Genomic DNA, 15,149 nt, shown 5'->3' with positions numbered 1-15,149 from the left:
CATGCAGTGGACACCAGGGTTTCACAGACAGGATTCTTGGCAAAATCCTTGTGTTCTGGGGACATTCCTTCCCTTGGGGCTCTAGAAGAGCTGTGATGTCAGCAGTGGCTTCTTACAGGTCTCTGACCTTTTAAGTTAGGGGTCTGCACTGACTCGTGCTCCTCCAGGCTTCCTAACTGTGTTAAGGTATAATTTCCTGTAATAGGGAGGTTGTAATAAACAATCCTGTAAGAGAGTCTACAGGGTTTTCTATTTCCTGATTGAACTCTGACTCGTACAGTGGCTCATCACCATTTTATGTCACCAAGAAGACCTCAAGCAGGTGCCCTCAAAAATTTCCTCAAACACAGAAGTTATAGCTTAGGAGAGAACAGGGAACCATGAGTAGTGCCTAGAGAGGAACTTCTCTCCTATTACAGAGAAAGGGAACTGAAAGTCTCTTCTAAAGTCTCCCAAATTTAGTAATCTCATGAGGAGAACCAATCGGTGTTTTAGGACTAAACAATATCATACGTTGCTGAGCAACACCTTGAGTTGAAGGTGCTGTGACGACATGTAAAATATTTTTTCTGTGAAATGTATCCTAGTTTACCTTATATTTATTGAGCTCCTTGTAAGAATGAGGCATTATGGCAGCAAAGGGCAGGCATAGAAAAAATACACTTGGTTTTCTCTCTGAAAGAAGAGATGACAAGCCTAAATCATAGGATAGGACTCTCAGCAGAGACTGATACTGAAGAATTCTCATCTTGCCCATTAAAAGGCAGAGCTGTCCTGTGTGTCTACTCCAAGTGACCTAAAAGTCAGTGTCGGAGAATATTCAAAGCCCTTAGATGTGATCAGATAATCAGACATGTACAGGGTGTTTGCCCTCATGATTTGTGAGGGCAGCTGCAGGGCAGGATAAGACCTTGGCACAAGAGTGTGGAAAATCCACCCTGAGTATATGTATCATGACTGATATTAAATAGTGAACTCATCATCTGATGGGCTGCCTCACTGCCAGGTCTCTCTTCACTGGAAGTATTTGGGTCCCAGCCCTTTCTATGTGTGGTTTAATTTTCCTTTCCGTTGGATTATATTTTCAAAATATGAGGTTCAGAGCATCTTAACTTGCAGAATTCTCAATAATAAACATCAAAATTAATTTTTTGGATCAGAACTTCAATAATCTTATGACATGTGGAGAACTTTCATAACCTTAGGACACTAGGAAGTAATGGTAAAGCCCTCCTGCAGGATATGTCCAGGATTTTCAGTAAAACAAGCTCTGCCCAATTTACTCCATCCTATTTATCCACCCGAGTTCTCAGATGAGTCCCCAACAGTCTACTCTGATCTCTAGTCATATTTAAGGTGGTAGGGATTAGTAAAATGTTCACTGTTTTCAGTAACCACTACCCATTTCCAAGGGATAGCTTTCCATCCCTCTTCATTTTGGGGAGTGTTGAAACTCAGAGTTTCTCCTTCAATGTCCCCTAAATATAGCACAATACCAGGGATCCTATGCTCTTGGGCAGAGTTGGCCCAAGTCTTGGAGTCTAGGACATGGAGGAGATGCCTGAAGCAATAAGAAGCTTCTTAAGTGAAGCTCTATCACCCAATACTACCAAGATTTAGGTATTCTCCATAGCTTGACAATTTACCCTCTTTTTAGATGATTTTTTGTCCCTTAAAATAAACTCCCCAGCTGTCACTGCACAGAGACATGATCTATCATTAACTCTCACTTTAGGTTGTTTCCATTGATTATATTCTCACTAATGTGCTTCAGGTATATCCCTTTCTAGAACTTGGATTGAGATGTAAGAGTGTGAGTGATTGCCTAAGATTCTCAAAAACTTTTTTTTTGTTGTTGTTTATATTTGTTTTTATTTGTTTTATTGATTGAGAACTTTGTGTATTCATTTAATGAAGTGTCTTTCCTAGACCCTTTACAAGCTTCCTTTCCTTAGCAACAGATGTGTCATCTCAAAACACTTTTCTGATTGGCTGCAGGTCAACTGATTTGAATTTTAATCAATCAGATACTGTCGCACTCTACATTCTATTTCTTTTGTTCTTCTCTGTTCTGCCTCACTCTTAAGCTCTATTGATACCCATCAAAGCACCGAAGAAGAAAATGGCCATAATTGGAGTCTCCATGTTAGGATTTTTCATCTTTGTCGTCCTGATGAGCCTTCAGGAATCATGGGCTATCAAAGGTAAGTGCTGAGAGAATTCAAACTAGGGACAGTAAGCTTTGAGAGCGTTGTAGAAATGAACTGTGGACATTTGCATTACTAACTTTGATGTGAAATAAAAGTGTGATGGGTATTATGTGGCCCTAAATCTAAAAGTGTAATAAATTGTAGATGGAAGAGTTCTCTTTGCACCACAATTTAAAGCAAGTCAAATTTTATTTAGAGGAGCAAAACTGACTTATGTGTTGATCAATACCATTGACTTTAAGGTAAGCCAAATTGAGGGGAAAATATTTTCTGACAGGCTACTTCTCTGGGCTTTAATTTATCTATCTAGAAAATTAGTAAAATAAAAAACTGGAAACAATTTTTTTGTGAGCATTTAGTGAGAAAAATATGAGAAGTTCTCAGCTGGATAGGTGGTAGTTACTTTTTGGCATGTGTATCCTGTCAGCGTATTTTGAGAACTGACTTTAAATTGAAGATTCCTAGAAAGGAAAGTCACCAAAAAGTAACAATCTACTCAAGAAAACGGGAAGGGCAGGTATGCTGATATTAATTGCATTTAATTTACTGCCTCTTGGGATAGTGATAGCCGATCTACAGAGGAGCTTACAATTATCTTTGGTCCCTGTTACTTAATGATTTTCCCAAGAGAGTAGGAAAATGGGCAACAAAGTGAACAGTCTGATATTCTCTGCCATCTCCTGACCAAATATTGAGCCGCTGTGAAAAAAAGTTCTTTACCCAGGTGACTCCCACAGAGGGTGGCAGATAGACTGGAAATAAAGTAATAGCCCAGCTCCTAGATCCATGATGGCAACTGTAGGTTTCTATTGCCGGGAAAGAGCCATATGTGGGGATGCATACCTCAAAAGACAGAAGCTCTTCCCGTAGGTTGGAAAGGGACAAATAGAATACTTGTGTGTGTGTGTGTGTGTGTGTGTGTGTGTGTACGCATGTGTGTGCGCACGCGCGTGGACATAGCAGCAAATGCTAAATAAATCCCTGGCTTTATCAATATACAGTCAGACTTTACAATTTCCCTCTCCTCTGCATACACAACATAGGCTGTATATTCTCCAATTGTAGCTTTCTTATTTCAAGTTGATTATCCCCTGGGTGATAGATTATTCTTAGTATCAACCATAATAGAATAGGTTCCGTAATGACAGTCTCTATTTAAGGAGCTTTAAGATACAAGGGCGTGTTGCCGAGGCCAATACAAATATAATTCTTCCCTCAGAGGTATCCACAGTGTGGGTATAATCCAAGAAAGTGGGTGTTCTGCAACACTGCAAGGTCTCAATCTTAATTTTCTGGGTTCTTCAGACCCCAGACATATTTTCTATGGGTCTGGTCCTTAAATACAAAGCAGCTTCTAAAGGGCTTGTTATAGGCCTGATGATATACTAAGAAATTACTTAACCTTGTGTGATTTAATCTTAAAAATAAACCCATCCTTGAATCAAAACCACAGAAGAAAATAATAGGTAAACTACACATAAGTAGGTGAAATAATCGACTTACAACCACCAGGTAAGTAAGTAGCTCAATAAGAATTCAAAATTCAATGTGATTTCAGAGTTCAGAACCCAATTGTTCAGGGGCTACTGCTGGATTTCTAAAGCAGAAATCAGTTTCTCAGCTGGTAATGTGGAGATAAACAACAGCTGCACGAAGTTCTGGGATTTGAGCCCCCACCCTCTTTAACACTGCCCTTCAATTTCTCCGCTCTCATCTCTGTTCAACACGAACACCCTTTATCCAGGCCTCATCTTCCCAGTCATGTCTACTCTCCACCACTCCTCCATTCCACGTGGCCCTATCCCTTTCTACCACCCCTGCTCACAATTTGTGTCTCACATCCTGGGTCCTTCTCATCTCTCACTCCTACTTCCCACCCTAACTTCATTTCCTCCCTTTCAGAGAATCATGTGATCATCCAGGCTGAGTTCTACATGACCCCTGACCCATCTGGCGAGTTTATGTTTGACTTTGATGGTGATGAGATTTTCCACGTGGATATGGAAAAGAAGGAGACGGTCTGGCGGCTTGAAGAATTTGGACGTTTTGCCAGCTTTGAGGCTCAGGGTGCATTGGCCAACATAGCTGTGGACAAAGCCAACCTGGACATCATGATAAAGCGCTCCAACCACACCCCGAACACGAATGGTACCTCTCTCTGCTGCTCTCCTACATGTGGGAATAACAGCTTTAAAAAGGATTCGTCAGCTCTTTGTGTTAAATTATAGTCACTGACTTTCCCTTCCACGGGCCTAACTTTGCCAAAAGCAAGCCCCAAATTCTCAAGCCCAAGAACTTCATGGGGTTTTCATTTCTTGATGTTCTTGCATCTTGTCTCTGCCATTCACAGTCATTCACAAAGGTGTTACCCTGAGTCTATGCTGGGGGAGGCAGGAATGAGGTCCTTGAATATCTTATACTTCAATATTGGTTCCAGTGCATGGGTGAGGGTATCAGAGATGGGTATCTGAGACTGTGGCATAGATTTTCAGGGCACAATCCCAATACTTTTTCAGCCTTAGTGGGGGGAAGGGATGTGGCTAAGCATGAAAGGCTCACTTCTGTCACGTGTCCCCCAGTACCTCCAGAGGTGACTGTGCTCCCGAACAAGCCTGTGGAACTGGGAGAGCCCAACATCCTCATCTGTTTCATTGACAAGTTCTCGCCACCAGCGATCAATGTCACATGGCTTCAGAATGGAAAGCCTGTCACCACAGGAGTGTCAGAGACGGTCTTCTTGCCCACGGAAAACCACCTTTTCCGCAAGTTCCACTATCTCACCTTCCTGCCGTCCACCGAGGACGTCTATGACTGCCAGGTGGAGCACTGGGGTTTAGAGGAGCCCCTTCTCAAGCACTGGGGTATGGAGCAGCCTTCACTCTCCCTTATGTCATGGTTTCCTCCTGTGATGCGTGTGGCTGGTCCTTTGGGGCCCTAGTCACCTAACTGTTTCATAACAATGGCTACAGTTCTTGTTCCCTGTCTTCTCCCCTTATCCAGCTTCCCTGCTTTCACACTTGTAATTCTCTTGATGCACATTCTGTCCTCCTCTTCTTTATTGATTAATAACTGTTCTTTTAACTGAGTGCCCTGCTTGTGATTTTAAGTACGACTGCTTACCACTGATTACTTCTGTAACATTTTATTGTTCCCCAGAGTTTGAAGCACGAACCCCCCTCCCAGAGACAACAGAGAACGTGGTGTGTGCCCTGGGCCTGATCGTGGGTCTGGTGGGCATCATTGCTGGGACCATCTTCATCATCAAGGGTGTGCGCAAAGGCGGTGCTGCCGAACGCCGAGGGCCGCTGTGAGGGACTTCAGGTGGGTTTGATGGTCGGAAAAAGACAGATATGAGTTGTCAAAGGAAGGAAACAGAGTGGGGAAGAGAACATGTGATGCCTCTAAGGGAAAAAGATAGCAAAAGTCATGGCTCTTAACTTACCTTTGCCAGGACAGAATCAGGCATTGACATTGTCTGGTATCTCAAAGCTGTAGGGTCCCTCATCCCTTTCCATACATGTGCACCTACATCTTCAGTCTTGGAAATTCTTTCCGGTACCTAAGACCATTGTTTCACATTAGAATACGGGGTCCAGTGATTTAGGAAAGTTAGCTTTGAGATTTACGCACTTCCTGGCTTATATTTTCTGGGCAGGCCATCAGACCAAAAGTACTTCCAGAGCTTGGATCTTCTGGGGTTAGCATAGATTCATTGTATGAACTGGAAATTTCTTGGAAGCCAACGTCTGTGTTTGCTCCTCCAATCTAAAAAGTGATTTCAGAAGTTCTGGGAGAAGGTAAAGCATGATCTGCTCATTCATGCTCACTTGGAGAATAGGGTATTGGACCTCATGCTTGAAAGGTTGCTAGAAGTCAGATGAATGTGAGGAGACTTTTTCAAAGTCAAAAGGTTAAGGGAAAAGAGGAAGGAATCTGAAGGTAAGTGCTCAAAATATTCATCTTAAAATCTTTAGTAACTATGTGTGTCCTATTACAGGTAATGGACTATCTTAGAAAGAAGATCAATGAAGAGATTTCTGCTTTAGTATCTTTACAAACTTGGCTATCCTCCAGTTGTTCACTTCTGTGAAGACTACCACTCTCCGGCACTTTCCAGCCCTTTAGTCGCTCTAAGAGTGGTGATGCATGTCTTTCTCCCCATACTCTAACTGCTAGCTGGGCTTCCCTGTCTATTGTCTCTTCTTGTATCTTTTCTCCCTCCATTTCCCATTATCTTTTTACTTTCAGCCTGCAATGCCTCTGGAATAGGTCCTGTAAGATCCTTTTTTTTTTTTTGCTATGGAAACTTTTGAACGTCCCATGGGGGCATCTCCTACATACTTATTCCTTGGGGGTTCTTTAAACTGTGATTGTGATTTTTCTGAATACAATAAACTATTGGACCACTATTAGGTGGAGTTTTTGTTGTCTAAGCCAGTCCTTCACAGGAGTTGGGGAATATATGCAATCCTTTCCTCCTGAAATGTCTGAATGTTGAATATATTTTATAAGCACTGTAATTAATTTAAAAGTCCTGATTCGTTAGGGCTTGATCTTATTCAGAAGATTTGCAAGCAATCCCGTTGCTGTGGTCCATTCCTCATGTGGAAAACTCATTAGAATAAGGTTTGTTAGGAGATCTCTACTGAGCAACAGGTTCGGAACCTGGTTTTGGTTCTTGAGCATTCAAGTAGTGAGATGTCTGAATCTTCAGTAGAATCACTCTCAAAGCCTAGGGTTGCCTCTGATAATAGGTGAGACAGATGGAAAGGAGTGGAGAGTAGCATAGAGGAGGATCCATGTACATTACAGGATTTGCATATCAATGTCACCCGTTCCAGACTTAATGAGGGATGAGATTAGACATTGAGGATTGGCGTTACCCATTTTATCAACATAGACTTGGACCCTGTTTCATTACCAGGAGAATAGTCTGAATTATTCTTAGAACCACCTTGTGTTTGAAGATATGTTGCTGAGTGGAAAAATTGTGTCTTTGTTGAAGTTCTCACTAAGTTCTTTGAGTATCCTTATAAGCAGTGTTTTGAACTCTGTGTCTGGTAGGATGCTTGCCTCCATTTAATTTTGTTCTTTTTCTGGAGTTTTCTTCTGTTTTTTTTTTTTTCACTTGAGATGTATTTCTTTGCTTTTGCTCTTTGGCTGCCTCTCTGTGTTTGTTTCTATGTATTGGTAGATCTGCTAGGTCTCCCAGTCTTGGCCGGGTGGGCTTATGTAGTAGGTGCCCTGTGGGGCCCTGGTACAGTCTCCTTGACCACCTGCTCAAGGTGCTCCAGGAGTGTCCCTTGTGTGGGTTTTGTGTGCCCTTTTATTATAATTTAGTCTTCATTGCTATTGGCACATCAGTAGGTGGGATTGACCCTCAGGCTGATTGGCTGTGGTGTTTGGTGTTGTCCACAGTCTATGGGCGCTTTGCAGGGAGCTTACCCTACTGAGTGGGATTCACCCCAGTGGAATCTTGTGCCTGTTGAGACTTCCCTTTGTGTGTGCTGCTTGTGGGACTAATTGGGTGGTGCTCTGCTGTGGTCTGAAGCCAACCTCCAAAAATGTTCATTCTGGGGCTTTTTGGGAGGGGCTCTGGTACAGGCCCATGTCAACAATGGCCTGTGCCTGGCTGGGGACTACCTGGTGGGAGCTACAAAGCCATCGTGGTTGTTCACTGCTTGTGCTAAAGTTGGAGGTGTGTGGCAGAGGCCGTGCTGTGAACAGAGGATGCATGCCACCAGTACCAGGCCTGGGGTAGCTCCACAAAAAGCCAGGGCACCCCAAGGCCTGCTGCCATCTGCTGGCTCCCTTAAGGTTCAGCCACTGACAAAGTCTTATTTGGTATGCAATTTGGGTGAAGCAGGAATTCAGGGTGTCACTAGAGTTGTGGTCACCAGGTTAATGTAGATTCTAGTTTGGTGCCAGTGCTGAGACTGAAGCTACTCAACAAAAATCTCAGAGCACATCAAGGCCAGTTGCCACATCTGTGGACTCCTATACCTTTCCAAGAAATAGTGCAATGTGGGTGGCACTGGCCATTTGCTGAGAAAGTGCCTCTGGCATTGAGGGAGTTGGGTGGGCCAGGGTCCCAGGGAATTACCATGGTGGACAAGTGCATTTCACCAGGCCAATGTAGATTCAGATTCAAATGGTCATTAATATTTGGTTCTATTCAAAACAATGTCTACACTTACAAAAGTCCCTGGGTTCAAAGATATCATGATATGTATTTATACTTCTGGTTTACAATATACATAAAAAATACTATTATGCTTTGTTGGTTCAATAAGTGTGTTGTGGTTGTATTGCCAATAATGACCTTTCAGGACGAAATACAAACAAATATTAAGGACCCTTTGACATGGACCAAATGTCTCTGTGGATATTTTGGAGAGGACCAAATGTCCTGCAAGGAAGTCAAATCAGTCAGAGATAATAAAGTATTAGAAACTGAAACTCAAAACTTTGTGTGTCTCAAGATTCAAGATGCTTTAAAACAGCAAGAGGGAGAACAAGGGGTTGACTGGCTGTTGAAAGTGTTTAATACCACTAGCATGAAGCTACTACTCACCACTACTGAAATGAGGAAACTACCAGAATTTCCAAAGATCCCAAAATGCATAATATTTTGAAAAACTCCCAGATCCTGGGGCAAATTTTTCAGAGACATGGGTGACCCTGATCCCCATCCATGAGGGGTCACCCTACGACTAAGTCAACTAGAGTCAAAACAAAAGCTTCCACCAATGGACTGCTCTAACACCGTAGTTGAAACTTTTTATGACAAAGGAGAATCCAAACCCAAAGGCACTAGCTCTAAAGATATAGAAGAATCCCTTCCCTTGCTTACTTGGATATTTATGGCTTGGCATCAAGAACACTCTTCTATAATGTTTATTACTGCAAAGGTACAAAGCCAGTCACTGGAAGACATTAGATGAAGCCCAACTCCTTCTCCATACGGTTGGTGTAATCCAATGGGTCTATCACTTCTTTGAACATAAGTACCTGCATGAACTGGATTTCATCTCCAATCCTGCACAGGCCCCAGTCAAACCCAAATCCAAAGAATTTTTTTACCGGGAGCTCCCCCAAATAACAGGACTGCTCTCTTCCACTTTGTGAAGACCTACCATACTGTTGAGGAGGGCCACCAGAAAGAAATGCTCACCCACTCCCAGATTTTACAGCACCAAGGCAGCCCACAATCTCAAGGGAAGCCCTGTGGTGCCAGGCCCTGCAACCCACTTTGCAGAGCACTTTTCCCACCACCTGGTCCCACAGCCCCCATGCTAATCCTATTGGGAAACAGTGCCTGGAACAATTAAAATCAGCAGAGGGGCTTCTACTCACAGTTCCACCAGTTGGGGGTCCTGCATGATCTAATATCTGGACAGCTCTGACATAAACTCTTCCCTTTAAATCAGGTGATTACCTTGCTGCAGGGCCCAATCTCAATGGCCCAGAAGCAATCAGATGGTCCTGAGGCTCCTACTTTTCTAACCGGTAGACTTGGCAACCCTCCAGAGCATTACCCTAGGGACTCTGCAGCTCTCTGAAGTTTGTCTCACCACCCAGGGACAATTTCTGTTTATAACTCTGGTAGTCCACAGGAACAAAGGCAATAACTAGACATTCCTGGCTGTATTAGACGCAGGAGTCAAATTCATATTAATTCCAGGTAACCTTCCTAAATCCTCCCAAGGAAACCTCTTACAGACTACAAGGAAAAGCAGGTAAAACTGTAAAGATAGTACAAATTAAGCTAGATGTGTCTATTGGCACCATATTTCTAAAACAGTTGCCAGTTGTGGTGCCCCCTCCAAAATCTCTCTTTTCCTACAATAGATATGAATGCCCTCACTGAGCAACACACTTAGTGGAATAAACCAATTCTCTAGGTTTTCTCACAGGAGGTGTTAAATGGGAACCTGTCCAGTTGGCTGCTTCAGTCAAAACAGTAAATATATCACAATATCAGGTGAAGCAAGGTACAGAGAGTCCATCATCAAAGATATGCTTGACACTGGGATTATTAGGTCCACCATCTTACCCTTTAATAAAGCCAGCCACCAATGAATGAAGATTAACAATTGACTAGCAAAACTTAAATACACAGGTTCCCACCATTGAGGCTCCCATGCCCAATATTATGGAGATGATACATATCCAAAAAACTCAGAGCCCCTACTTTGATATCCTAGATTTAGGCTACATGTTTCCCTTGTTCCCAATAACAGAAGACTCACAACTTCAATTTGCTGTCACTTTGGAGGGCACCCAGTATAATTTTACTCAGCTGCCCATGGGTATTCTAATAACCCTGCCGGAGACAACTAAGATGATGCAGTAGGTAAACGCTGTGCTTACCTTTTCTCATGACCACATCAAAATTACAACTAATCTACAAAACAACCATTATTGAGAATTGCCTAAAATCAAGCTGAACTGAAGTCTTTCAAGTAAAATGTGCAGAAAAAGCCAACTCCAGACTGGTAGGAAGGGCAGAGACGCGGAACGGGCTGGTCCCATACCCTCGTGTGTCCATTGAAGATGAGTAGGGCTATTTCAGCCATGGGGGTCCCCTACCTTGCATCTCCTAGAGAAGCAAGAGATCCCAGTCCCACCCCAGCCCACGGTTCCAGTGCCAAGGAGAGAAGTCCCTATAATTTTTGGTTGGGAAAATCAGCAGAAATTGTGACTGAGTGAGACTGAGTTCAGCACTCACAGGTTCTCCTCTTAAAGGGACCATGCAAGGACTTACCCACCAATGAAATCACTCACTCTGAGCTCCAGCACTGAGGCAGCAACTGGAGAGATGGCAGGGACATATGGTGGGGAACTGAGTTGTCTGGCTTGGAACAGGAGCTGGGGAGGAGGCTTTCTTCTGGATGGGGGAGCTGGTGGAGACCATTGTTTCTTCTTTGAACCTTCCCACTTCCCAGCTTGTGAATACAGGTGGCCTCCATATCTTAGTCTCCGCAGTTCATTCGCCATGCCCTGGTTATTCGAGACCCCACCCTGTCCAAATTTCGGCCCCACTCAGGTTGCTTCCAGTGGCTTTTTTCATGGATACTGCTTTCCTTGGCTCAAGCTGCAGACTTTCTTAGGATCTTTCAAAGGTTCACAGGACCCAGACAAGCAGCATCTGGCTTGAGCATGTCCTATGTCTCTGGCTGAGCAGCCCTAAGGTGGCACTAGAAGCAGCCAGGCTTTGTTCGCAGCTTGGCCTCTCAAGGCACTTCCAAGCACAGCATGGGTGGTAGTCATCTGCGGATTTCTTTGTGGCTCCTGCCGGGTGTCCCCGGGTGGGGCATGGGTTGTGGTTGAACTTGACCTACAGTGGATCCCCTCCAACGTGTTCCTGGGGCTGATGCCCCAATTGGCCTGCTTCAAAACAAGTTGGAGCATTACCAAGCCACCTCCAAGTATGACACACCCAAGGGGTGGATTGGGCAGGCACCAGAGTCCAGCTGAGGCAGATCCTGCTCTGTAGGATAAGCCCGTGCACAACAACTCTTCCACTGTAGTCAAGGCCAGTTCTCACAACCAGTGAGCCCAAGGGTCAGTCCCTCCCACTGATGTGCAATTACCAACCAAGGCTCAACTACAAGAGGAGGGCACACACAACCCACATAAGGGACACACATTAAGTACGTGGCTCAGGTGACCAGAAAGACTGCACCACTGAACCCTACAGCACACCTACTACATAAGGCCACTCTACTAAGCGCAGAAGACATAGCAACCCTACCTAATACATAGAAACAAACACAGGGAGGCAGCCAAAATGGGGAAACAAAGAAACATGTCCCAAATAAAAGAACAGAACAAAGCTCCAGAAAAAGAACTAAGTGAAATGGAGATAAACAATCTATCAGATGCAGAGTTCCAAACAGTGGTTATAAGAATGCTCAATGATCTTAGGAAGAACTTCAACAGAGATAAGAAACATAAAAATAGATATGGAAACCATGAAAAAGAACCAGTCAGAAATAAAGGATACAATAACAGAAATGAAAAACATATTACAGAGAATCAATAGTAGATTAGATGAAGCAGAGGATCAAACCAGAGATGTAGAAGATAAGGTAGCAGAAAATACCCAACTAGAGCAGCAAAAAGAAAAAAGAATCCAAAAAATTGAGGAGAGTTTAAGGGGCCTCTGGGACAACCTCAAGTGTACTAACATTTGTATTATAGGGGAAGGAGAAGAGAGAGAGTAAGGCATTGAAAACCTATTTGAAGAAATAATGACAGAAAACTTCCCTAACTTGGTGAGGGAAATAGACATACTAGCCCAGGAAGCACAGAGAGTCCCAAACAAGATAAACCCAAAGAGGCCAACACCAAGACACTTCATAATTAAAATGCCAAAGATTAAAGACAAAGAGAGAATCTTAAAAGAAGCAAGAGAAAAGCAGTTAGTTACCTATAAAGGAGCCCCCCCATAAGACTGGCAGCTGATTTCTCAACAGAAAGTTTGTAGGCAAGAAGGGAGTGGCAGGAAATATTCCAAGTGACGAAAAGCAATGACATATAACCAAGATTACTCTACCCATCGAAGCTATAATTTAGAATTGAAGGACAGATAAGGAGCTTTCCAGACAAGAAAAAGCTGAAGTTGTTCATCACCACCAAACCAGTATTACAAGGACTCTTAAGGGGACTTCTTTAAGATGGGAGGGGGGTTAAAGATGGGTGGAAAGGGAAGGGATTAAGAAGTACAAATTGGTTGTTACACAGTAGTCATGGGAATGTAGGGTATAGCATAAGGAATATAGTCAATAATATTGTAATAACTAGGTATGGTGCCAGATAGGTGCTAGATCTATCAGGGTCATAGATGGGAATGGGGTGAAAAAGGTGAAGGTATTAAGAAATACAAATTGGTAATTAATACAGTATGGAGAATATAATCAACAATGTTATAAAGATCATGTAAAGTGCCAGATGGGCACTGGATTTATCGGGGGGATCACTTTATAGTCTATGTCCAATGCATGATACAGCTGAAGCTGAAGTAGAATAGTATTGAATGTCAACTATAACTAAATATATAGGTACATATAGTCACAGGATGTGGAGGAAAACATAGGGAAGATAGTCAATGGTATTGTAACAGCTCTATGAGATGTCAGAGAGGTAGTAGCTTAGGGGGTGGCTTATCACTTTATGAGAGGCTTAAATGTCTAACTATTATGATGTTTTGTATACCTGAAACTAATAAAAAAATTTACTTAAAATAAATAAATAAACAAATAGCCCCGTCATTGTACATAACCTATGCAGTCAACACCTAAATTCACTCACACTAACCCACTTACACCTTTGGCATTATATAAGTGACATTGTACCACAGGACCCTCTGAGTATCATACCTGGGAAGACTCCCACCTGTAACACATTTATAGCAGAGAGGATGGGCCCTTGCCCAATGAAAGATCCAAGGACTGGCCACTTCTGTCAAGTTTCTCACCTGAGAGCCAAGAAAGTACTCTCACTGTAAAACACCAGCTCCTCACAATCGAGCTTCCCACTACACTATGGCAGGCACAGTATGTACATATTAGGCCTCTTTATCTTTTGGAGGCAACATATTCCACACTTACCCATTTTACTTAGGCCTATTCATCCTGTTACATGCACACTGGCTTCTTTCCAATGGGAAGGACCTTTACAAATTGCCTTATAACTGGCTCAGAAGACCACACAACAGGCCTTGTCCTTTGTCCCTCTGGGCTCTGACTTCCGAATTGAATCACTGGAGATGCCTGATTACAACTCACGGAGTCTCTGAACTAAGCACAGCTGTACCTGGCTGCCACTGAGTTCTGGACCAAATGTCTGTTCCAGACATCAGGCTGGTACATGCCACTCAAGCACCAAATCTTGGCAGCCTACTGGGCCCCTTTACAGAGAGAGACCTTAACAAACTCACAGCCCATACTACTTCACACACAAGTCCCCACTGTGCCTTGAGTCAGGGATTCAACATATCGGGAGCTGTGCACAGACACAGAGAATTCACGGTTAACCTAGAAATGTTAAAATGGAAATGGTGTCTTTAGGAAGGGCTAAACCTGATGTCAAAGGCCTTTCCAAATCACCGGAGGATTAGGCTTTCCCCATGCTCAACCCCTTTCCCCCTCACACTGAGGTACAACAAGTGGTGCCCCCATTGCCGGCCTCTCTAGCAGTTTGGGGGGCCCCTAGGGACCAACCATCTGACATGGAAAGGGAGCTGGTGTACTTTCCACCATTGCACACAGTGTAGCCCACAGGAAGGCTGCAGACTGTTCTTTAGGCTCATCCCAACTGGCAGAGCTGGTGGTGGTGCAGCTGGCTTTACAACAGGGCATAAAAATGACACGTCTAAGGGCACACATTTTTATGGACATCTGACATTTTACTCATAGAGCTTACAGTCTGGTTTGGACAATGGTAAAAAAATTTCACAATGGTGTGAAAGCATATCTAGAATGCTTCCATTTGGAAAGAAATAGGCAACTCACATATCCCAATTATGGTCACTCATCTCAGTATACACATGCCAAAAGAGGCTCATTGTAGTAACATTGTAGACTCCTTATCCAAATTACATGCCTGTTCCAAGGCCCTGAACAAGCCACTCCCAGAGTACCAGTCACAGCCCCAGACACAACTATTCCTCAAGATATACCATGCCTATTAGCACAGTGAGCACATATTACATCAGGAAATAGAGGAGTGAAAGTACTCACTGACCTGGTATATAGTTGTGGCAATCCCCTCACCCAGTTCTAGCCAAAGTGCTGGTATATAATTGCCCTTTTCACTCCCCCAAAAACTCTGGAAGGCTCCTAGATGGAGACTTCTGCCCTGGGAAAACTTACCCTACCAAGTATGACAAAATGTTCTTATTGGGCCCCTGCTGCCTTCTTCAGGAGCTAGTAG

At 43.4% G+C, this 15,149-nt stretch overlaps 1 protein-coding gene across 1 annotated transcript; it reads left to right on the top strand.

Annotated features, from left to right (window-relative positions):
* Positions 1 to 2,042: 2,042 nt before the first annotated feature.
* Positions 2,043 to 8,497, top strand: LOC308495479 (HLA class II histocompatibility antigen, DR alpha chain). The gene is made up of 5 exons (XM_081043802.1): positions 2,043 to 2,204; positions 4,113 to 4,358; positions 4,790 to 5,071; positions 5,367 to 5,531; positions 6,208 to 8,497. The coding sequence occupies exons 1-4, from the start codon at positions 2,123 to 2,125 to the stop codon at positions 5,519 to 5,521; spliced, it is 765 nt and encodes a 254-aa protein (XP_080899928.1). The 5' UTR covers positions 2,043 to 2,122; the 3' UTR covers positions 5,522 to 5,531; positions 6,208 to 8,497.
* Positions 8,498 to 15,149: the final 6,652 nt, after the last annotated feature.

This window comes from Rhinolophus hipposideros (assembly GCF_964194185.1).
Source record: "Rhinolophus hipposideros genome assembly, chromosome: 3".
Lineage (NCBI taxonomy): Eukaryota > Metazoa > Chordata > Mammalia > Chiroptera > Rhinolophidae > Rhinolophus > Rhinolophus hipposideros.
This window is presented reverse-complemented; position numbering and strand designations above follow the sequence as displayed.